The sequence below is a fragment of the Saccostrea echinata genome, unplaced genomic scaffold, assembly GCF_033153115.1.
Source record: "Saccostrea echinata isolate AGI-Se365-2 ecotype Australia unplaced genomic scaffold, CSIRO_AGI_Sech_v1 ptg000047l, whole genome shotgun sequence".
Classification (NCBI taxonomy): domain Eukaryota; kingdom Metazoa; phylum Mollusca; class Bivalvia; order Ostreida; family Ostreidae; genus Saccostrea; species Saccostrea echinata.
Window position 1 is genome coordinate 15869220 of NW_026889796.1, and position 25473 is coordinate 15894692.

Here is a 25473-nt window from a genome sequence, read left to right on the forward strand (position 1 = left end):
TTTATTAGCTAGTCCTCTGCAGTTGGGGTACCAGCTAAACCATGAGTTAGTAGCGGGAATAGAAAAATGGCAAGAAGGGTATGAATTATTCTAACACATATTACATCGTGCTTCAGATTTCACTTTGAATAGATATTTCTTTGTCCTTAGATCTAATCCTTTTCGATTGAGAAGTGTATGTATCGCTTTTCTTTCATTCGAATTTCCTCGAAGATTTTTTTCTCCCTATTTTTCCAGAGTTTTTTGGCTGATACATCTGCAAATGCAGCTGATGCGAGCTTGTCTTTCACAGGGTTAGTGTTTATACCTAAGGAATATGATAAAAGCGGAAACTTCTATTCATATTTTTTAAAGGGTTAAGTTTTCCCTCAAAGTGAAGATAAATAAGCAAATAGAATCGTGCATTCAAACTCAAGCCGGTTCTCATGGTAATTCTTATATATATCCATTCGTTAAGACTTGATTTGTTATCCTTTTATTGGTAAGTAAAATATTTTCAAGCAAATTTGGCTAGAAATTATTCATATAAAATCATTACAAATGTACTCAGTTGTGTACGCTTGCAATTGTGTACAAATTATTGACAAAAACACAATTTGTGAATGCTTTCTTAAATGTTTTTTGAAAGTTATATGTATTTTAACAGGGGTGTCAGATCACAGATTGAAGGTAGTTCATTTCTGAGAGGAGATGACAGGCAAAGAGTCAAAGATCGAAGAAGTCTTAACATCCAGAAATGTGAGTATCTTTGATATTATATCTATTAAAGCTTATCAAGAAGGTAAAGGGCTTTTTGTCTATATTTGGGACTGGGCATTGGCCCTTGATATCGAGGATGGAATATTGATATAAGTAAAATTAATTAAAAAAAAAAAAAAAAAATTTGCAATGTCAGCTAACTTAATGAAAGGAAAACCAACAATAGATGCTGAGAAAATGAGATGATTAAGACTTCTTTTTGATGAATGAATTGTTAAATGCCTTAATTTAAGCTGTCTAATATTTGATATAGACATAATTATTGCAAGTGAGGAAAACCAATGTATTTTGGGGGAAAGTGATATCAGAATATCATTTAATCTAGTAGAATCAAAAGTCCTGAGTTATGATTATAAACGACACTTAAAATCTCAATATTCGTGATGAAAATTTTTGATACATGTAATGTGATACTTTGCTAACTGACTGGAACATATTTTGAGTCAAAATATTTTTTTCTGGCAAAATTTAGGGTCTGAACTTAAAGTCCATAAATTCAAACATGTTTCTTTTTGTGCTTGATAGCTTTACAAATTTTGGATGAGAGTGTATCATCACCAACCCCAAGGTCAAGGACAGGTGGACTCAGACGGGCATCCTGTGAGATATGTTTGCTTAAATTTATTTTCATGCTTTAAAATTGAAAGCAGTAAAGTCAAATATTGAAAAAAAATATGATATTTTGGTTTCACCTTTCATTAAAGGTGTGATCTGCAGCAATTGTGATAATTATAAATCTACTTGTGTTTAGATGCACCAAAGTCCCTCACTCCAAGCTCCAAGTATGACACATCTGTTCAGTTCACACCCAACAAAGCACATCAGCTGTCACAGAATGAGGTATGAAGATTTATATAAGACCATTATTTGTATTTACAGAAGAAGTAATTTTATGCATAAAGGTTGAAAAGTACATACTTTCTTGTTTTTTCAACAGACTTTTTAAAGGGAAAGTTGAAATATAAAATTTATATTATTTCTCTTATCACTAAATTAGATTCCTATAGGTGCTTTGATGTGGCATTGTATTATTCAAATCATGAAAGGAGTTGGTTTGGATTTTAGTTAGGTCTTAATTATTTTATCACAAAAAAGTACTTAAAATGTATTGATTTTAGCACTTGTAATATTTTGCACTAATCATATTTTAGCGCTGCTTCTTGTCCGCTAAGTACACACAATTTATGTTTTAAGCAAATATATATAGAAGCCCTAAATAAATAAGGTTATGCTAATCAGTTGATGGAGAACATTGCACTAATTAATTAATTAATATACATTTACAGTATTTGATAGTGTTATTTTTTTAAAAACTGAATTTAAATCTTTTTAAGCCACAGTTTGGAAGGCAGTTGGCAGGTTCTACAATGTATGGACAATCCATGATCTCAACTATGGTAAGTTGTCTATTTTTTTGTATTCCTTCTTCTTGATTCTTGTTTAGAGAATTCCTTAGTTTATTGTTGTAAACTATTTTTTTCCAGGGAGATGACTTCACAGAAGAAATCACAACCACAAATGTTGCACTCCTGCTTGAGGAAGACCCAGGAATTTCTGGTTTGTACATAAATAAAATATATTTGTAAATGTAGGTCTCCAAAGTAATAAAATCAAGTAACAATTTAACAATTGTTCAACATATGTTCAAACAGTGTGCTTCCCATAAAAATTGAGCTAGGTATCCATGTATATTCATAAAATGTGCTATAGCAAAGTGCCAGGTAAGAGCAATTTCAATTCACTATATAAACATAAGTAATTTGTTAGATCCGATAAATTTATAATGGTTTATTCCCCGAACGTCTACTGGCTAAAACAACTATTTAATTATCACACTCAATTAAGAGGCCCTCTAAGGGGTCAAGGTAGAGTTTACCTGTATTACCTTGGTTTAACAAAGTAGTCAAAATCAAATAATTTAATATTTACTGATAAAACTGTGTACTAAAGCACAGATTTATTGATTAAATACTTGCTTTAATTGAAGGCACTAAATAAATATTTTTTTTCATATACATGTATATGTAATATATATTTTATTATGAATTATTTTCAAGCATAACTTTATTTAACCTAACACTTGGCACTTGAAGCATCACTTACACCACATTTTAACATGTTAAGCTTTGTTTAATCTATATTAAACATGGAGAACTTTTTTCACATCGCATTTGCAGGTCCATAGAACAAAAGGGGGGGGGGGGGCATTTTTCTGAGTAAAGACTTTCCCTGTAGTAACGTCTATTCCTCTAGGTCTATATGTAAATTTTCATTTAGATGTTGCAACCTCTTACACTATGTAGTTGTAAGGTCGAGCGCTGGCGAATACTCCAGCAATTGAAAAAAAAAACATAGCTACCTCTTTGTTTGGAAGCAATATCTAAAGTTAGCACCGTTTTATTTACATCAAATTCAGACATGTTGATCGTTTTTGAAAGAGGTCGGGGGGGGGCAAAAAAATTTTGACAACTTACCTTTAAAAATATTCTCCAAAACCCAATTTCATTGGGGAGGGGGGGGGGAATTCAAAATGAATTTTTTTTTCAAATTATCGTATCTTACGCTTCTTGATAGATTTTTACCAAAATGAATTACATGTATATTGTGACTGAGTTTTATGATACAAACTAACAAAGATTTTGAAATTATTTATTGTCATAATATTCAAGAAAAATCAGATAAGCTTTTTTTTTTTAAATTTTGCTAAAAAATTATTTATGAAAATAAAACACATTATTTTTAGCATTTTTTAAACTACATTTCCCCTGAAAAAAAAGCATGTTAAAACAATAAATATCTTTTATCAATCTTTCCATGCTGAAACCATGTTTCAGAAGAGATGCCTTAAAGATCCAAACATTATTGTTGCTGTAGAATTCCTCCTTCAATAAATACAGGTAAAGCTTGTTCATAAATGATTGTAGATCCTATCTGTACCCCTTAGAGGGCCCCTTAATTGAGTGTGATAATTAGATGTTGGTTTAGTCCAGTAGACGTTCGGGGAACACACCTTTATAATACATTTGAGAAGTACAGAGAATGAAAATCACTTCACCGAATGAATTCATTGTAAATATATTTACCGTTATCATGTTTTTCTGTACACATATTTTTAATAATTGTCTCATAGAGTAATATTTCAGCAAATGTTAAACGTTTAATCAGACTTTTTTTCCAAATTATGTTTCAAATGTAAGACTAATGATGAAATATATGTTTTGAAACATGTTGTAACCATAACTGCTAAAATTAATATTTGTAAACATACTAGGTACTTTGAAATAAATGCATGTTACTCCTGTTTTATATGTTAATCATATGTTGTAATTTTATGAGTGTATCCCTTTTATTACAGCCTGTCGTGGAATGTACAGGGACTTCCTACAGTGTATGAAGGCTTTGCCCTCGGAGACTCAGGTGTTTGACCTACTTAATGAGTATGAGAGGGTGTGTCAGGAGCAGGTCACCATATTGTATAAACTGGTCAACAGGGCAGCCAGTCGTAGTGAACCCAAGTAAGACAGTAAATGGACATAGGTTTTTGCATTGGGTAAATTTTTTCGATTCAATTATTCAATGACTTATTAACTTAATGTGTTATACTCTTTGAAAATTGGGGGGGGGGGGGGGGGGGGGGCTCAAATATTTGGGGGAAAGGGGTGTTACATATGAATGTGAAAAATCTTGTCATTTATATGCTAAATACATGTCTCTTATTTATAAAATTACAATTAACCTACCATTTTCTTTGAAAATCTGTTTTCAAGCACATGTACTCTTCTGTTTATATACAGTAAGTTAAATTCAAAGTCATATCTCAATGAGAGAATATTAATGTCTATTGATAAACTGCATTGTTTACCGGTAGATTTTGTTAATTTTTTTAGATACAGACCCTATTAAAGACCTCACAATATCCACTTTTGAGAATCTCTTCCTCGGTTGATGTCCAATCTTGACTTTGTTTTTTAATTTTTGGCAGATATCAAAAGACATTCAATATGCTACACATGCTAGAGATGGAGAAACATACATGGCAGCTGATCAAATCTCTCTTTCATGATCGATTGGAGAAAGAGTTGGAAGAAATGCAGATGGCTCTTGACGAGATAGTAAGAATGAACCAATGATCGTTAACACTTAATTAATGAACAGTATAATTAGCATGCTATTTTTAAAAAACTATAAAATGTAAATGAACACATAAAATTGAACTCTCACAACATAACTGAAGATGCATTTCAAATTACAACATCTTTTAATAATGCTTTTATTTATAAATAATGATTTGTACATGTGATTTAGTGGAAGTTGTAAAAAGAAAATTTTTCAGTTTCACTGTAGTTGCAGAACTGTAGCTCTCTGGTTGAGAAAATCTGGATGGACAAACCAGAGAGCTACAGATCCAAGCATTGTAAAAAAAAAAAAAAATCCTTCGATTTATGGCACCACTTTTTTGTTGCTTGCTTTGGGTATTATTTCTTGTATTATATGCTTTCATATCATATATTACATAGTTTCACAGATGAAACTGATGATTATGTATGTACAAAGAATGTTATCATTTTGCTGTTTATAACTTGGTAACGTTTCATTATACTATCAGATGTTACTTCTGTAGAATCCTCTCACTATGATGAAGCAGAGTGAACAGGAAGCCGTGACCCGGCTGTTTGAGAAGGACAGAACGATTAGAGAGAGTCAGGTAATGGTCATCATAGAAAGTAGGCAGAGAATAACATAAATGTACAGGTTCAAGTTCCATCATGGATGGACAGGAGTATTGATACAATACCTACTGTCCAGTCCAATTAAGCTAAAAAAAAATTGTAAATGAGTTTGATACATGAATATATAACATTGTATTATAACAGGTAAATACAATCAGTTAATCTCTGAACAAAGAGGAGACAATTTTAACTGCTTATACATGTGTGTGTGTGATGTACATCGTGTGATTTAAGTTACTGTCTACAAAATCAATTTAGCTACATGTAATTGTGTAATAATGATACAATATATAGACTTTATCATTTCCAGCTGGTGATTGATTGGTTGGAGAAATGTGCACAAGATGTTGTGGAGAACTATGGAGATAATGCCAAATTTTTCTCTGACAGAGCTGTAGCTTGGTGGGTTTTATTTCTGTTTTTCCAATTTTGTATTCTCTTCTTAAACCAAGAAAAAGTATTATTATTCCTCATTATAATAATTCTATCCAACCCATCATTTAATTGGTCTAGACATTCACTTGACAGAGAGAATAAAACTCTGTACTTCCAACAGAGAAAATTATATCCCACCCCTTTGGAACCCTTTCATATTTTCCTTTGGGTGTCAATGTTCTTGATTTAGTATATACCTAGTAGACAAACAGTCAATATGTGTGCCATTATTAGATTCCACATTGCTGTGAGAAGTAGATATCCAATTTACTGGATAAAAAAGACTCTAAGAACACTTAAAAGCACAAATCCTGCAGTCAAGTGTTTCAGAGAGTTCTGTTAATTAAATTGAATTTGATAGTGTTCTCAAATTGGCAAGTTTGTGTTTATTTTTAAAAGTTTGGTTTGATTCAGTATTTAAAAAACAATTTATTGCATGAATGTTTGGGATTTACAATGATTTATTCATCAAAGAAAACAGTATTCCTCTAGTGTGAAGCCTTTGGGGAGTATGATTGTGTTGGTTTTATTTCCTTATTTCCTTCTCAGTCATTCAATAAATGTATATACAGTCTAGACTGCCATAGCAACTCTCTGTATTAAAAGACTGTCATAAGCAGCCGTATTTAGTCCCGCCCAATGTTTTTTTTTCTATGTAAAGACTGTATAAAGCCAATTCCTGCCTTACGCAGCAAGCGACAGTAATTTGGAAGTCTCAAAACATTATTTAGACTGCTTAAAGTGACTTTGAGACAACCCCTCATCAAACTGGTTACCTGTGTGGTTCTCTTATGTGACACAAGAACTACTAAATGATTTTTAGAACCCTGATGTGCCCAGGATGTCCAAGCGTCAAAGAAATTGCACAGGCAACAAAAATATTAGCATATTATTTATAAATATATAGTGTCGTCATCCGTAAAGTTTTGATAAAATATTTTTTTAAATGATATGTCATTTGCTGTGAAAAGAAAGGAACTTTGTGTTTTGATTATTTCTAATTTACAAAATGAATTTGTGTAAAATTACTTTACAAGAACAAGTACATAAACTCTATATTTGTTTCGTATGCATGTATGATATTGATTTATTTTCACAACTAAGTTGAACATCCATGCTTTGTTTTAATGAACAGCATGATAACTGATTAAATAAATTTATTTTAAAAATGATATACAAGTAATCAAATGTGATTTGATTTACATAAATGTATATATTTAGAAAAACATCAGCCTAGGTAGGTTATTGTTTGATGCTGATTGTGAATATACTGAGAAGTAGATAAGGGTTTGGGATTTTAATGTTATTCCTGTATATAACTGACAAAGATTCTCTCTGATATGACAGTGTAGCTATTTTTCTGTTTAAAGGGAAAACACTCTACACAAACTGAAGAAATCAGGTGGTGTCACTTTTGGAAATGAGAGGCCCATGGTAACGGAAATGGTAAGCTTAGTATTTTAGTGATTAATGTAGTGGTAAACTTTAGCAATTGTAATCCACAGACTTTGGAGTTAAACATTTTAGACATGCATGTACAATGTATATACATGTATTTGTAATTTGTCTGTCAAATTTTGACCACTTGTTTAAGAAAAATTGTTTGGGAGAAACTCCTTTAGTATTTTCATTTTTAGGTCACCTGAGTCACTCAGGTGACCTATTGCTATCCGTTCTCGTCCGTCGGCGTGCGTTGTGTGTTAACATTTGAACATTTTTAGCTTCTTCTCTGAAACCGCTTAACCAATTTCAACCAAATGTGGCATATAGCATCTATGGGTGAAGGGGAACAAAAATTGTGAATTTCATGGTCCCTGCCCCCCTGGGGCCTGAGGGGTGAGGCTAAAACCACCAAAAATAATGCAATCTTTAAAAATCTTCTTCTTTACTCCTGGACATCAAGCAGTCAAACTGTTGGCATCATTGTAATAAGCATTGAGCCCTCTACCAAAATTGTGAAATTCATGGCCCCAGGGTCAGGGGTTCTGGCCCCAGGGTGGGGCTATATAGATCATATAGTGAAAGTGCATTATTTCTTTGAAAATCTTCTTCTCTGCTCCTGGGTATTAAATAAGGTAACTAAGTACATAGTTATGAAGAGCAAGAGTGCCTCTTCCAAAATTGTGAAATTCAGGGGTAGACAAATAGAATTTTACATTACTTGCCCTCGGACAGGTTACCATCATAAAATTACTTGTCCTACCAAAAAATATGCTTGTCCGACCTGTTTCTTAATTTAAACAAAATCATTAACATTAAATTATTTCTCAACTGAGACACTACACGGGAATCAACCTAGATCTAAAATCACTAAATTCTCCCAGATTTCTTTCAATATTTTCAGGGCATTGGTAAAGTCAAAGTTTCATTCTATTCTCCTCAAAATTCTTCAATAAGATACTCCATATACTTTCTTTGAATAAATTTAATGAAAAAGGTGAAGATGATCTCAAAAACCCTACAAACCAGACAAATCTGTGAACACTACTGCATGCCGATTGAGCTATCGACTTCATGACTATGTGATTGCCAATCAACAACCAATTTTAATAACAGTAGCACGTCTGTATTCACAGAATGAATTTAATATTTTGTCAATAAAAAAAGTCTAAAATCCAATTCAACTTTTTTGACGACATCGAAAGATGTCATGTTTTACGACTTGTGTTTATTTTAACAACACATTCATGGGTAAATTCTAGAGAAGTTCCGACCGAGTATTCAATATAGTGGTCAACAGCAGCGAAAAACAGATGCTTTGTTGTGATTCATGATATTTTAAAAGCGGTAACACAAAAGACATATTGAATATATGATTTTTTGTAAATGGCAAAAAGCACTTGTCCGCGGGCAGGCACCACTTATCAAATAACTTGCCCACTAAACAAAATTGGTTGTCCTGGGCGTCGGGCAATGCTATTTGTCTAGCCCTGAAATTCATGGCCCCAGGGTCAGGGGTTCTGGTGTTAGGGCGGGGCTCTATAGATTATATAGTGAAAATGCATTTATTCTTTGAAAATCTTCTTCTCTGCTCCTGGGTATTAAATAAAGTAACTAAGTACATAGTTATGATGAGCAAGAGTGCCTCTTTCAAAATTGTGAAATTCATGGCCCCAGGGTCAGGGGTTCTGGCCCCAGGGTGGGGCTATATAGATCATATAGTGAAAGTGCATTATTTCTTTGAAAATCTTCTTCTCTGCTCCTGGGTATTAAATAAGGTAACTAAGTACATAGTTATGATGAGCAAGAGTGCCTCTTCCAAAATTGTGAAATTCATGGCCCCGGGATTAGGGGTTCTGGTGTAAGGGCGGGGCTCTATTGATTATATAGTGAAAATGCATTAATTCTTTGAAAATCTTCTTCTCTGCTCCTGGGTATTAAATAAAGTAACTAAGTACATAGTTATGATGAGCAAGAGTGCCTCTTTCAAAATTGTGAAATTCATGGCCCCAGGGTCAGGGGTTCTGGTGTTAGGGTGGGGCTCTATAGATTATATAGTGAAAAAGCATTAATTCTTTGAAAATCTTCTTCTCTGCCCCTGGGTATTAAGTAAAGTAACTAAGTACATAGTTATGATGAGCAAGAGTGCCTCATCCAAAATTGTGAATGTCATGGCCCCAGGGTCAGGGGTTCTGGTGTTAGGGCGGGGCTCTATCAACTATCTAGTGAAAATGCATTAATTCTTTGTAAATCTTCTCTGCTCCTGGGTATTAAATTAAGTAACTAAGTACATAGTTATGATGAGCAAGAGAGCCTCTTCCCACATTGTGAATTTCATGGCCCCAGGGTCAGGGGTTCTGGTGTTAGGGCGGGGCTCTATCGACTATATAGTGAAAATGCATTAATTCTTTGAAAATCTTCTCCTCTTCTCCTGGGCATTAAGGTGATAAACTAAGAACATAGTTATGATGAGGAGGTGGGCCCCTTCCAGAATTGTGAAAGCCATGGGCCCTGGGTCAGGGGTTCTGGTGTTAGGGCAGGGCTCTATTGATTATATAGTGAAAATGCATTAATTCTTTGAAAATCTTCTTCTCTGCTCCTGGGTATTATTTAAACAAACTAAGTGCATGGTTATGATGCATAAGGATGCCTTTTTAAAAATTGTGAAATTCATGGCCCCAGGGTCAGGGGTTCTGGTGTTAGGGCGGGGCTCTATTAATTATAAACTAAGTGCATGATTATGATAGGCAAGGATGCCTCTTCCAAAATTTTTAAATACATGGCCTCAGTTTTTGGGGTTCTTGGGGGGGGGGGCTCTATTGATTATATAGTGAAAATGCATTAATTCTATTAATTAATCATTAACTAATCCTGTCTGCTCCTTAGTGTTGAGCTGATAAATAAATTGCTTAGCTATGATGAAGATGGGAGCTTCAAACAGAATTTTTAAATCTTGTGGTCCTAGGGTCAGGGGTTCTGGCATAACGAGGAAGGGGGGGGGGGGGGGGGCTTTTGATAATATAGTGGAAAAGTGTTAATTCTTTGAAGTCCATAGTTATGATGATGAGGGTAACTCTTCCAAATTTGTAAATTTCTTGACCTTTGGTCTTGGGTTCTGGTGTTAGGGTAAGGCTTTGTTGAATCTGTAGTGAAAATGCATTGTACCTGTGAAATTCTTCTCTGCTTCTGGGCATATCGAAAGCAAACTGAGTAAAAGTTTAAATGATATAAGTAAGCGTATTTCTACCAGATTTTTGAACATCTGGACAATTTGTCTAAGCATTCTGGTCCTGGACAGGGCTCTATTAATTTGTATTCTACTGAGAGAAGTTATTCCCCTTTTCCATTCACCTTTGATAATTAATCGCTGTAAATAATGTATTTGAAAGATTAATAGAATAAGATAATTATGCAAGAATGTTTATCGTATAATTCAAAAAGTACTTTCTTAGTCTTAATAATCAGGCAGACCTGTAAGTAATAGATAAATAAAAATGAGACAAAAATAACTTATCTTATTAAAAGTTCTTCAAAGACCATAAGAGAGGTCAATGCTAGGGGTCTTAATATGGGTTTAAAAATAGTACAGAAGCACTAATAATAGTCTGCATGGTGATAAATATTAAGTGGGGGACAGATTAGAACTTAAGTTATGAGTTGATACTGAATACTAGACTAATTATTTTGTTGATCCTGATCTTCCTACTTCTCTTGCTTTAGGGCAACAAAGCTTCATCTGTCAGTGTATTTAACTTCTAAATTGTTGTATTATACTCAGGTGACCGTTAAGGACCTTGGACCTCTTGTTGAAGGAGGAGATGTGTTGTATAGTTATTTTTACAGTGCATAGAATATTGAATAGTGATTTGATTTTACTCATGATTATTTAAAAATCCTCAGCACAAAAATCCAGCATATTTTGATTGTGCTGTCTTCTGACCTTTTATTATTCTTTAACTTCAGTTGACTTCATGTTGTTTTCATGTTTTTATTCACTCACAAATTCAGGATAATTAAATGACAAAAATACACACATAAGCTATTAGAATTGACTGCTATCACACAGGACCCGGATGCTCCATTCAGACAGAAGAAGATGTTAGATGACCTAGATCAGGAGGACGAGTGTAGACTCCTACAGTATTTATTTATTTGTCTACGTGCTGGACAAATAGATAAGGTAAGATGTATAGATAGAAAGTAGAAAGAATATCTATTTTGTGCAATTTTGTATCCAAAAATAAGCCATAGCTGTAACCTTAAAATTGTTTTTTTTTTTCTATCCATGAAATTGAAAAAGTGAATATACATAGTATGATGACAGTGAGTTGGATAAATCTAATGTAAACTATAGTTAACTTTATTCTAAATCATGTCTGAACATCATTCTTCCTTTTCAATTTCATCAATTTCACCAAAAGTGTGGAATAGAGGTTGAGCTTGTAACCTAGTTATACCCCCGCAAACGAAGTTTAGGGGGGTATATTGGAATCAGCATGTCCGTCTGTCTGTAGACGAGATTTTGTCAGGACCATTTCTTGGAAACTGTTGCAAGGATTTCTCTGAAAATTTGTACACTTATTATTTGCCATATGAAGGTGTGCACCTGGTATTTTCATCATGATTGGATAATTTTTTTTGCATTTTACAGGTGTTTTTTTTTTCATTTTTATTACGTGGTTTTGTCCGGATCTGTTCCCAGAGACAATTGCATAGATTTGTATGAAAATTTGTACACTTATTATTTACCGTATGAAGATGTGCACCTGGTATTCTCAACATTATTTGATAATTTTTCTGCATTTTACACGTGTTTGTTTTTTTCATATTTATTGACTTCGTCACTTCGGGTTCATGTCTAAGGTTTGAGACATAGAATCTAGAACATCTGTACAAAAATGTGAACTACAGCTTAAAACTACTTATCAGAACTAAAAAAAAATCACAAAATATTAAAAACAGTTTTTACATTACACAGCCGATAGTGTAAATCTATTTGTCCCTTTGGAGTAATGAGTGGACATGCATCCAGTTAAAGATTAATTAATGAGTTGGGTGAATTAAAAAAAAATGACCAAACGCATATTTATCAACCCACACTAAAAATACAGGCAATCAAAATAGATTTCTATGTCTCAGCATATGTCTTTAGATAGTGTCTAAATACCTGCCAAATATCTCGTTGATATCTCAATTAACAAAAAAGTTATGCCCAAAAATGATGCTAAAATTGTCAGGAGTGCAACACCTTTTTGTGACATTTTGAAATTTCAATATTTTTTGGAGATCTGTGAAATAAAAAATAATGCTTCATGTTGAAAATAAAGACTTTCCTGATAATATTCAAAGTATTGAGCTTTAAATGTGGACTGTCATAATTTTTGTTTAATCAGGTTGTGGTCATGGCTGATGTTTAAAAAAAATGTTATACCATGTCAGGAGTGCAACAGAAAAAATGTAGTGTTGCCAAAAAAACATCAATTGTAAATTTCTGATAGAAAATTAAGACAAAAAGGAATTTTGGAAGTGTAAAATAATAACTGATATACATTTTAAAACTTAAAAATGTTATCTAAATCACAAGCAGCATTAATGAGAGTCAAGTATATGTGCATACCCAAAAATGTCAGGAGTGCAACATTTGATGTTTTGCTCCCAAGCATGAAAAAACTATGATCATTATATGATTTTCTGATTTTTATTTTGGAAAATAAAGACACAAAGAACATTTTTACCAAATAGATTTATCAATTACAGGATCTGTCTGTGCTTCAGATCCATATTTCTATGGTCAGGAGTGCAACACATTTTTTTAAAGATTCAAGTTGTGTGACGAAAAGACTTCTATTCATGCTTAGAAGTATTCATTAAATAATAATGATCTTTTTGTATAATTTAATGCTAAATTATTGACAGTTTTATTATTAAAATCCTTCCTTTTTCAATTTTATCAATTCAGATGTGTTTTTATCTTTTTTATGATTTTTAAATGAACGTTAAAAATAAACACACTAAAACATTGTCATAAAATTCAAGTAATTCCTCCTCAACTTCACTGAAACAACAGAACAAGTTCTTATGTAATTTTCACTTCACAATTCTACTTTAAAGGCCCCAGTGCTTTTGGTCAGGAGTGCAACAAATATGTTAGAGTTATAAATCATCCAATAAGAATAAAAATAAAGAAAAAATGATGAGTAGAATTTTTCTGGTGGGTTACTGTGTTGTCTTCTAAAGGAAAATAATGCTTTAAAATATATTTTATCTTCTAAATATACAATTAAGCTAGTTTTTTGGCATAAAATAGGGTGTAATTCCAGATAAAATGCGAATTTTAAATACTTTCATCTGTTTTAATTATGAAGTATTGGACTATAAGTATTGCACAATTTCATTACCACTTGATGTTGCCAACACTTTATGAATTTTTGTGTTCTATGGTTTTAATTTTAAACTTTACTGCAGTCAGGAGTGCAACAAAACTGCTTCATAATTACCGATGCTTTTTAACTATCTTTACTAAAAATTAAGTTGGAAAAAAAATGCTTGATACTATTTGATGTTCAAAACACTATGTCTATCAACAAATTACAGAAATTTTACAGTCAATTCAGGGAATAGTTTTCATCATTTCACATATATTTTAAATACAATTTATATATATAACACTTTGCAAATAATCATGATTTAAGGTCTTCAAAATATGAAAGACCTGCTGTAACGATGAAAAATATCAACACGACAAATTGATTTACAAAGTAAGAATGGGTTATTGTGTGTTATAATTTTTAAAACAATGTTAAACAAAATACATATCAGATGTCAGGAGTGCAACACAATAATGTAACATAGGGTCACTTCAAAATCTAGTATTTTTCGTAAGAGAACTCGTATATAACAATTCTTTTTTGGCTTAGATTTAAAGAATTGACTTGAACGGACAAAAAAGTGAATTTTGGGGAATTTTATTACTTCATATTTTTTTCATATTAAAACTTTTCAAACCAGAATTGAAAAAATAATGAAAAATAACAATCAAAAAGCCAATTTTTTGTCACATGTACAAGAGAAGATACTCATTCAAGGTCTAGATTTAATCATTTATACCCCTTTTACCATTTTGAACCATAAAATCTATAATTTCTTGTGATTATGTATTTTAGAAAGTCTTTTAAGGTGTAGTGATATTTTCTTTTTTCAAAAGAAATTTTACTAATAAAAATTCTAAAACTTTTTAATCCAATTGTCTATTCTATTGCCACTTCAGGATTTTAAACTAGAATGCATTTGCAGTATGATGATATAAGTGAAAAATATGTTATAAGTAGTTGAATTTTACCAAAAAAATTCAGTTTGGTGGTCATTTTTTTTTTATTCACCCAGTTCAGTGTGGGAAGCTGTTAGGGCATCTCTGGTCAAGCAGGTCTTAACTATATCTCCTGGGAATTGGACAGAAAGAAATAAAGATCTCTGTAGTCTAAGCCTCTTAATATTGTAATTTATGTCTGTCAAAATACATAGTTACTGAAACCAGCCTTTTATTTTTAAAATGAGTTTGATATAAAGGTATTAAGATCAATTTGACTTTGTATAATTAATTATGATATATTTTTTCAACATTCAATCAATTTGCAGAGTGTCATGACTCACAAAGATGACAGATAGCTGCAAACTATTTTTTCAATGTAATTAAAAACACTGTAATTATTAGTATTGATGTTTTATTAGGCTGCACATTAGTTTCATTCATTGAAAAAAAATATAATGAGTAATTAAATTTTCACTCTAAATGTTTAAGCAAGTTGTGAACACCTCTCACATCTAGAAAACATTAGTGATTTGGTACCTTCTCTGAAAAACCCAGCAGGGGTATTTGTCCCATTTGGACAGTTCTAGTTTGTTCTGTGGATGTTGTACACCATACATTAATAATAATTTAGTGTAGATCGAGGTAGGTTTATTAAGTTTTTGGAATACCAATATCTGACATTTTTGCTGTTCCATATTTTGACATTTGTATAACTATTGTGTTTTAGGCGCAGGAGGTGTGTAAGAGTCACGGTCAGGCCTGGAGGGCGGCCACTTTGGAGGGATGGAAGCTGTACCATGACCCTAACTTTGAGGGACCTAATGGTCAGATTGACCCTGTGGTGGGAAATCCTCACCGTGTGATCTGGAAATGCATGTGCTGGGCCATGGCAGCTGATGTACTTATATATATATATTTGATAATGATTACAGTCTTAAATATATGTTTGATTGTGATTAAACTTTCTTCATTGATGTACATGTAGCTTACATTAACATCTTGCTATGCATAAGATCTTTTAAGAGTTGAGCAATTCTAAGTAGCTTTAAAATTGCTGTATAACTTAAGGCATGATAATTTTTAAATAATATTGAACTTTTTATTTAGCCTAAGTATGATGTGTATGAGAAGAGTATCTATGGTGCACTGAGTGGGAATCTGCGGGCTATGTTGTCTGTCTGTAAGTCCTGGCTGGACCATGTTTGGGCTCATTACAAAGTTTTGGTGGACCTCCGAGCCGAGACTGAGATCAGGACAATGTGTACAGTAGACACTAGTATGGATGTCCCATCAGAATACTGGGAACAGCCGTGAGTATAAAACAGGCACATCTTACTTGTAAATTATATTTATATATTCTTGCAAAGCATTTGTATTGAAACCTATTTGACTTGTATGTAGCATGTTGTACCATTTAAGGGGAGGAGGGGGGAAATAGTTGTGTTAGATATAAATTTTGAATCGAAATAATTCTTTCTTTTTTTTCTTGTTAAAATTTTCATGTGAACATATTACTTTCAAAACAAAACTCTTGTGTTCCATATTTAGGTCAGATCCAGAAACCATTTTCCACCGAATTGAAGCTATTGAGGTAATTCAAATAGAAAAATTTTGCAGTTTATCCATTTAAGAATAAATTAAGCCATTAAGGAAAGACCAAAAATATTAGGTAATTTTCTTTTGATAAAGACGTATTGCTTTGTAGAGTATCAGGAGGGAATCTCAGGATTTCTACCATATCATCCAGAAATGGGTCATCCTTGGTGATGTTGATAGTGAGTAGGTTTTACATTAGTAGACAATAAGAGATGGAACAGAAGACACTGATATCGCTCAGTATATAGCAATGACCTTTATAATTGTCCAGCATTCTGTTTTTCTCCTCAGAACTCCTTGATGTGATGGCTCAGTGGATTCGAGGACAGGAGAAAACACTGCCGCAGCATTTGATCCGATTTATGGCACACGTTGTTCTATTCATACGCTGTACACAACACAGAGTTAATGTAACTAGCTTTGTTTAAGAATTCAATCCCCTTACATTTATAATTAAGATTTACACTGAAGAAAAGGCTACACAGCTGTCAAGATCAGAATTTTTTCTTTAGTCATTAAACAGTTCCATCTCAAGAAGCTAATTTATCATTCCTGGTATTACTGAGGAATTCTGTAGATTAAGACTCCCCTTTGTATACTTGATTTTTCAACTTCAGGAGGACAACTGTAATGTGGTGTTAGAAGCATATGTGAGGTATCTAATAGAAGATGACCACAAAGAATTAGTGTCTCATTATGTCTCAAAACTACCCCCAAAAGCTCAGGTCCACTGGTATGCCAGGTTCCTCGAAGGTAGAGTACATTCAGCATTCTTTTTAGAATGACTTGTCTGAAATTTATTCTTTCTTGGAAGAAGGTACTTTTATTACCTGAGATCTTCAGGGGACAGAATGTCAGACATGTTATTGTAACTCGATGAGTAAAAAAAAGTTACAGTCATCTACATATCTTTCTTATTTATGGTCTGTTGAAGAAAAAATGGACAGAAATTTTTACTGCCATTCCACAACTAATGTGGATTGTAATTTTATAAAGGATTTCAAATCTTATCAAAAGCTGAAAAAAATTCCAATGATTAAAATGAACATCACTTGTAGGAATCACAAATGTGGAGGAGAAACAGATGTGTCTGCAGCTAGCAGAGGAGGTGAACCTTGATATCCCCCAGATCACAAAGACAGTGGTGGAAAATATTCGTAATAAGAGTGGAGCGGGGCTGCCGGCGGCGACCGATGTCAGGTTGGATGTCACAGTCACAGAGGTAAATTGAACAGCTTCTGTCACTTACTTTATAAAAAAAAAACACACATTTACAAAACATTAGGAAATTTTGTTTGACCTTTGTAGTACCTCTTTTGTATTTTTTATGTCCAAAAATTTTCAAAGCTATAGAGAATTTGGAATACAGTGCTACCTCGGTATATTGCCAACTTTTGTCCAAGACAGATTTTGGCATTAAAGAGAGGGTGGCAATATAACGAATTCTGCCATAAATTACAATTCAGTTGGTTATCAAAACAAAATAAATATATTACGTAATTTATTTCAGTTACAATCTATTTATGTCACATGTGTATAGGGACAGCTCTCATTTCTTTTCGGGGAAAAATGTCATTATTATTGTTTTTTTTCCCTTTGTTTACAATGTTTTGACTGAAAAGAAATAACATACTAGAATATTGAACACATCAATTTCCTGTGTCATGCTCTAAGAATTTGATAACCGGATGACAAAGATGTCAGTGGCCGTTATGGCCTCTTGGTATAAAAAAGAGTTTTGAGAATTATCATTAATTTCATCTGAATCGAAAGTAGATTATTTCACCGTCTCAAGAATTTCTGAATCAGTTAAAAAGTTCGGTTGGTAAAGCATCATGACTGACGAATGGTAAGTCGCATGTCAGAGTATGTCAACCCGTTATAATAAACATGCATTCTCATGTTTGCTAGTACCTGGGGTGTACTTCTCTTCCAATTCTGTTTTGATATTTATCAATCAAACCGATATATGTCCGACAATTTAAGAAAATTTCAAGCCTAATGGAATCCCTAATATTTTCACGCGCGGAACTATAGTAGTCTAAAAATAGGTATGGGGTTTCCTTTTTGATCGATAGAATGGCTTCTTAATCTGAGGGGATAGGGGATATAAATTAATTTTTGCATTTATTATGGTTTTGTACATTATCCATGATAAGCAATAATCGGCAATTTACAATCAAATAGATCGAATGTTGATCAATCTTTTTTTTCGTAATCTACGCTTTCTCTCGCCTGACGTTTCCATTATTGTGATGAAATAATCTTCTATCTTATAAACACACGCCAAAGACATTGCTAATTTTGAGTTTTATACAACGATTATCTTTAATTTAGCTAAATTCCTTGTCCAGCCAGTCACGCTTCAACGCAACCACTGTCAAAGCACGGGTGTGATGTCCAAATTACCGACACACGCTAGATAATTGGCATTGTTACAGAGGGTTTTCCTGACACAATTTGACCTTTTGTTTCCCAAAACCAGTGGCGGATGGCAATAAGCGGGGGTGGCAATATAACGGGTGTATTAACACAGGGGGAAATCCGTTCTTTGAGAATTCCTGGCAATAAGCGAGGGTGGCAATATAACGGAGGGCAATATACCGAGGTACCACTATATTTGTAAAATGTACTGACATGTTGGCAATGGTTCTAAAAAATGCTTTGGATATGGAAATTTATAACCAATTGGTTTAAAGCCATAATCTTGCTTACTTTTGAAATCCCATTTTCCCAATTGATCATTCTGTCAATATTGAAGTTATATAATGACAGGAATGCACAAGTTTTGCATAGTTTTGGTATATTCAAAATACATGTAGTTAACTACCACTTAGTGAACAGTTTGGATAATCCAGTAAAATATTCACATTTTAACAGAATTTTCAAAGGCTTTCTTGACGTTAGTGAACAGTTTGGATAATCCAGTAAAACATTCACATTTTAACCGAATTTTTAAAGGCTTTCTTGACCTAACCCAGTCGGAACATTAAAATACAAATGTATTATCATTTCTTTGAAAACGTTTAATATAAGTGCCCTAATTAATATGTGAGCTTTCTTTAGAATTCCTCATAAAAACTGTTAGAGCTAGCAATTTTTTCTAGTCTCATTTTTAACTAGTGTCTGATTTTATACATGTCCAGTGGTTGTGTTCATTGTCTAGCATTGAAACTTCTGTGTCTCTGACACCTGCAATCTAAATGCACATCCCAAACACCCCCCCCCCCCCAACTAAAATAACTGTGTCCACTATACATCCTCTGAGTCTTTATAGCATATGCTCCTAGACCCAGGGCTTTATATCCATTGCATGCAGGTCTGGTAAAAGGACCCTGTCTCAAATGAAAATTGATTTTACTTTCCCCAAATTCAGGTAAAAATTATCAGTTGACAAACAGATTGAAACTTTCAGTGGTTTTTACCAACGATCTGGAATTTCGAGATTTTATAAAGATGTGCATAGAGGATAAGCTTAGAATCTAACTGTCTTTATTCAAAAGTAAAATACTGTTTGTTGTCAGTATTTCCAAATCTTGCCATGTTTTTTTTTTTTTCAGTTTAAAATTCACAATTGAAAGGCACAGGATACTTTACAGGCGCGGATCCAGGAATTGAGGTTGGGGGGGTGCAAGAAGTAGGCAGGGGGACTGGGGCCGCCTTGAGGCCCCCAGTGGGTCCAGGGCAAAGCCCTGGTGGGGGGCCCAGGGGGCAAAGCTCCTAGATTCTAGAGATATTGTAGGGTAAAAATGAGGTCTTCCGAATATACATTTTTACATTTCCTCGATGAAACTATGAATTATGCTAACTTTGACAATTGAAGGGGGGGGGGGGGGTTGTTGGGTGCGCCTCCCTTAAATCCGCCACTGCTGTACCAAAATGGGTCAATTAAGTCCAGTAGACCACTGTATCTGTTCATATAAACATGATAAAGTATCCTTATTAATCCCCTCAGATCATTTTGCAGTCCCCAAAATTTAGAAATTTCTTTGAACAGAAAATCAAGTGAATTTAGGCGTTCCTCATTAGGAAGGGGATAAAATAGGCAAAGTTTGCACCACCAGATCCTGGTAGCAATGATTATATGACTATTTCACTTATAGATAATTTCTGTGGCTATGATTGAAGTTTTTCTTTTTTTTTTTAATGAAGGAGGACAAGAAGAAGATAGCAGCTATAGACTGGCTTGTGTTTGACACGGCTCAGAGGGCAGAGGCCGTCAAACAGGCCAACGCGGTCATGAGGACTTTTATTGGTTTGTTACGTTTGTCTTTTATTGGAGAGTTTCTGATTTATACAGAATAAACCTTAAACTGGTAATGATAATTATGCCAAATCAAACCACAAAAGTGATTATCTGAATACTCTTTTGTAGCTGTAAAGAAATTAGCTGCAGCCAGGGAGGTGTTTGATAAATTACCAGTAGATTCTATAGACATCATTTACAGGAACTGGCACATACAAGTATGTATTATATAATTTCCAGTTATTAAAAGTATATATTGAAGCAAATAAAAAATGACTTTGGACCCCCCCCCCCTCCCCCAGTTATAAATTATATGACCCAGTCACAGTGATATATAAATTAATGAGGAGATTGAAATTTACAGCCAAAAAATTGAGGTAAATTTACTGGTCAAATGATAAGATGTATTATTGAATAACTGAAATTTTTGATATATTGACTAAATTAATAATATATATACAGACAGGAAATGATGAATTACCAGCGGAGGATGAGAACGCCATCAGAGAGTATCTATGTATGAAGTCTTACCTGGTAAGATCCAAGTAGTTAATTAATACAGATTGTGCTTGGTGCATAAATTGAAAAGTTAATTGAATTCTAATGCTATTAACTTTATAATTTCAAATATTTTTAAATATATACCACTTCTCAATTATCAGAAAATTTTGTCAGCAGTTTCAGAGTCATGTAGAGTTCTAGATGGTGCCTTTAATTTGCCATTGATTCATTTGTTAGGATGCAATGGATAGTTTTAATGAATGGTTTACCAAGTTTCACCACACAAAGCCGGTCAAGCCTACGGCACCTTATGCAGCCTCCTTTACAGAAAAAGTGGCTTTTGAACATCGCCTGAAGCAGTATGAACAAGAACTAGATCGCTGGCAGAGGGGACTTCTTGCTCAAACAGAGGTCAGTCTGGTATTCTTTATGTTAAATTTATATTGAACTCATTTCTCATTTCTGCTCATATGATTTCGAAATATTAGAGTACTATGTGTGAGAAAGCTATGGAAAAAGCAGTTCTACAAATATTGAGTGAAAAATTGACTTTATTAAACTCCTTTCATTGACTGTCATCATATTTCCTTAGATAAGTATTGAGTTGTAGAAAACGGTAATATGAAAGTGGGAATGTATTTTATTTCAGAACACAACAAAACTGATGTATAATGTTCTGCTATTTGCCAATGGTGGCTGGATGGTAGATCAAAAAGAGGTAAAAATGGTCAGATTTTATTTTGCACCTCTCTGGAGACAGACATGTACATGTATAAGTATTGTATCATCTATCCTTAAGTTCATCCTGGCTTGAACAATAAGAGGAACATCAAGATTTTCTTTGTGTGTTTCAGTGCGACTCTGACCCTGGCAGGAAGCAGCAGATGGAATCCCTACGACAACTGATCCTCCCCCAGCTTTGTTTTCTACTACACGACATCTTACATAAGACAGAACAGTACCCTGAGTGTCTACAGTTAGCAGATCACATCGCCTCCGAGCAACACATGTTGTATAAAGTAAGTTTGATTTAAACAATAACATGTCTTTCTTTCTTTGTTATACCCCCCGCAAACGAAGTTTAGGGGGGGTATATTGGAATCAGCATGTCCGTCTGTCTGTCCGTCTGTCTGTAGACGAGAGTTTGTCCGGACCATTTCTTGGAAACTGTTGGAAGGATTTGTCTGAAAATTTGTACACTTATTATTCACCATATGAAGGTGTGCACCTGGTATTTTCATTATGATTGGATAATTATTTTGCATTTTACAGGTGTTTTTTTCATTTTTATTATGTGGTTTTGTCTGGATCTGTTCCCAGAGACTATTGCATAGATTTGTATGAAAATATGTACACTTATTATTTACCATATGAAGATGTGCACCTGGTATTTTCAACATTATTTGATAATTTTTCTGCATTTTACAGTTGTTTTTTTTTAATTTAATTTATTGACTTAGTCATTTTGGGTTCATCTCTAAGGTTTGAGACATAGAATCTAGAACATCTGTACAAAAATGTGAACTACAGCTTAAAACTACTCATTAGAACTAAAAAAAACCCACAAAGTATTAAAAACAGTTTTTACATTACACAGCAGATAGTGTAAATCCATTTGTCCCTTGGGAGTAATGAGTGGACATGCATCCAGTTAAAGATTAATTAATGAGTTCAGTGTGGGAAGCTGTTAGGGCATCTCTGATCAAGCAGGTCTTATCTATATCTCAGGGGAATTGGGCAGAAAGAAATAAAGATCTCTGTTGTCTAAGTCTCTTACTTGTAATTTATGTCTGTCAAATACATAGTTACTAAAACCAGCCTTTTATTTTTAAAATGAGTTTGATATAAAGGTATTAAAATCAATTTGATTTTCTATAATTAATTATGATATTCTTTTTTTCAACAATCAATTTGCAGAGTGTCATGTCTCACAAAGATGGCAGATAGTTGCAAACTATTTTTTCAATGTAATAAAAAACACTGTAATTATTAGTGTTGATGTTTTATTAGGCTGCACCTTAGTTTCATTCATTAAATAAAATGCCCCACCACAGCATGATACGCCCATCAAATATTGTTAAATTATCATAAACAGTTTAGATTCAATTGTTTGAATGACATCTTAGCGAGACAAGGCAGTCTGCAATTTGTTGTAAAGATATAAAAATTCAAATAAAAAATGTACAATAAATAATTAGTTTAAATTATATTATACAATATCATATAACTTTTAATTATTATATACAGTATCAAATTAGTTTTAATTACATCAAATTTATCTTGAAAGTAAGCCTAGCCAACAAGAACAATTCAATACAACACAAGCAATTAATTAAGAGACTGATTCCTTTTGCCCAATTCCCAAGAGATGTAGATAACACCTGCTTGATCAGAGATGCTCTACCAGTTATCTCCTCACACAAAACTCATTAATTTTTCTCTAATTTGACATGCAATTTTCTGCTATCAAAATTTTCCTTGACCAGTGCCTGATCATTACACCCATGGGAGAAGTGGAATTTTTGTTGTTACAGATTGCTGTAAAGAACATAATGAAAAAAAATAAGACTAGTATTTTCTTGATTTAACACTTTTTTAATAAAGATACTGCAATACTCTGACATCTTTTGGGACTGTGTAATTTAAAAGTTAAAAGACATAGTTTTTTGATTCTAAGTCTAATGCTTTTCTAGTTATGATTTTTCCATATCTGGCCATAGCGTCTTTATTAAAGGTCAGAGCGACCTGGTTTTAATGTGCGACACACCTCCTACCCTAGATGTATCCGCTGACAAAGTTTGATAATTCTAGGCCTAATAGTATTAAAGTTAAGAGCCGGACATGAAAAAGCTAACGGATGGACAAACATGAACGCTATAACATAATACGTCCCGTCGTAAGACGGACGTATAAAAATATATAATGAGTAATTAAATTTTCACTGTAAATGTTTAAGGAAATTGTGAACACATCTCACATCTAGAAAACATTAGTGATTTGGTACCTTCTCTGAAAAACCCAGCGGGGGGTATTTGTCCCTTTTGGACAGTTCTAGTTAATGGTTGTAGCATTGCGTATGTAATTTTTTCTGCAGTTGTAGCAATTGTTATTCCCCTTATTAACAAAAAAAAGACATTTTATTCAGAATATTCAATTCTTATAAAGTGGGTGAAAGTACCGGTAAGTCAAATATTGTATTATTGATGGAGGAGCTAATCTATCAAACTGATGGCTTTATAAAATCGGATCTAACTAGTTTTATTGATTTGTAAACAGCAATTGGTTTTCGTAAGATATAAAGGAGAAAATATTCAGTGGATATAAATATTTGAATGTATATAATATTTGTGAGCATACCCCGAGAATTTTCTTGTGTTGTTCACCAATGCAGTCTTAGTGTGATAAGTTACTCCAAGTATTGAAACTTTCTCATGAAGTAGTTTTTGTGAATCTGAAGTGAGTAGAAAATGACAGAATGAATCTTCATGCAAAATATGAAATAAAAATTAGATAATAATTATTTTGTTTTAAATATGCCCCCCACTTGAAAAGGAATGGGGGTATCCATCCTTACATCCTTTACATTAGGAGCTACCCATCCCTTATCTGCAACTCCTCTTACACCACTGAATGTAATTGATGAAACTTACAAAATCTGTATTACATAATGGCATTGTGCACAACCCTGTTTTACAATTGATCGGACAGATAATTAGGGTTTACCCATAGCAAAACATGGACACTGCCATTCTTTCTATAATATTGGGGGTATCCTCCTTTCATATGCAACACCTCCTATACCATTGTAAAAAATTTCACGAGACTTTCACAGAATCTTTATTACATTGTGCCATTGCGCACCTATTTTACATTTCAATCGGACAAATATTTGGGGTTTCCCACAGCAAAACAGGACACTGCCATTATACTCATGTAGAAGCAGGGATAACATTTTGCGAGTTCAGTGCTCACAGTACCTCTAGTTTCTGAACGACTGCAAAAAAAAAAAAAAAAAACCCTACTCATAGTTTCTAAATAAAAACTGCCAGAATTGCTTCTGTCAAAACTCCTGGCAATACAATCAATGCTGCATCTGTTCAAATTAAGGGAAAGATATGTAGAAAATTGTTTGATGTTGTAGGTATTCAGACAAGACGAGCTTCAACACTTACTTCATCTGTTCAGAGAGTCCTCTCTAGCTGTTCTTGATCAAAACAAGGACCCTCTGGGATACGAAATAGACTGAGGGACAGCCAATGGGGTTACATGTGAACAACAGTGATAGCAATGTGTGGGCAAACAAGAGTGGACGATAAGGCATTTCTAGTTATGTTTATGTGGTAAAAGCTGCATGTAGGGGCAGATAAGAATGTGTTCATTAAACAGTTTATGTTTTCTATGAAAAGAATGTTGTAGGATTATCAGTCTTCTTTGTAAAAAAAAATGATAAAACATTA

The 25473-nt window shown here is 33.4% G+C and overlaps 1 protein-coding gene across 1 annotated transcript; it reads left to right on the plus strand.

Moving 5' to 3' along the window:
- LOC133202459 (nuclear pore complex protein Nup107-like) lies at positions 1–25449 on the plus strand. Its single transcript, XM_061338287.1, has 27 exons — positions 1–78; positions 238–293; positions 647–738; positions 1285–1359; positions 1511–1599; positions 2094–2156; positions 2244–2316; positions 4115–4274; positions 4742–4871; positions 5381–5464; positions 5800–5891; positions 7295–7370; positions 11431–11544; positions 15401–15571; positions 15781–15983; positions 16222–16264; positions 16379–16448; positions 16561–16679; positions 16887–17022; positions 17328–17491; positions 20422–20524; positions 20645–20733; positions 20978–21049; positions 21254–21427; positions 21666–21734; positions 21871–22035; positions 25158–25449. The coding sequence occupies exons 1-27, from the start codon at positions 67–69 to the stop codon at positions 25260–25262; spliced, it is 2799 nt and encodes a 932-aa protein (XP_061194271.1). The 5' UTR covers positions 1–66; the 3' UTR covers positions 25263–25449.
- Positions 25450–25473: the final 24 nt, after the last annotated feature.

Coding starts and splice junctions, on each gene's coding strand:
- LOC133202459 (XM_061338287.1), top strand. Junction 7,371..11,430: donor GGCCCATGGTAACGGAAATG/GTAAGCTTAGTA, acceptor GCTATCACACAG/GACCCGGATGCTCCATTCAG. Junction 17,492..20,421: donor TGGATGTCACAGTCACAGAG/GTAAATTGAACA, acceptor TTTTTAATGAAG/GAGGACAAGAAGAAGATAGC.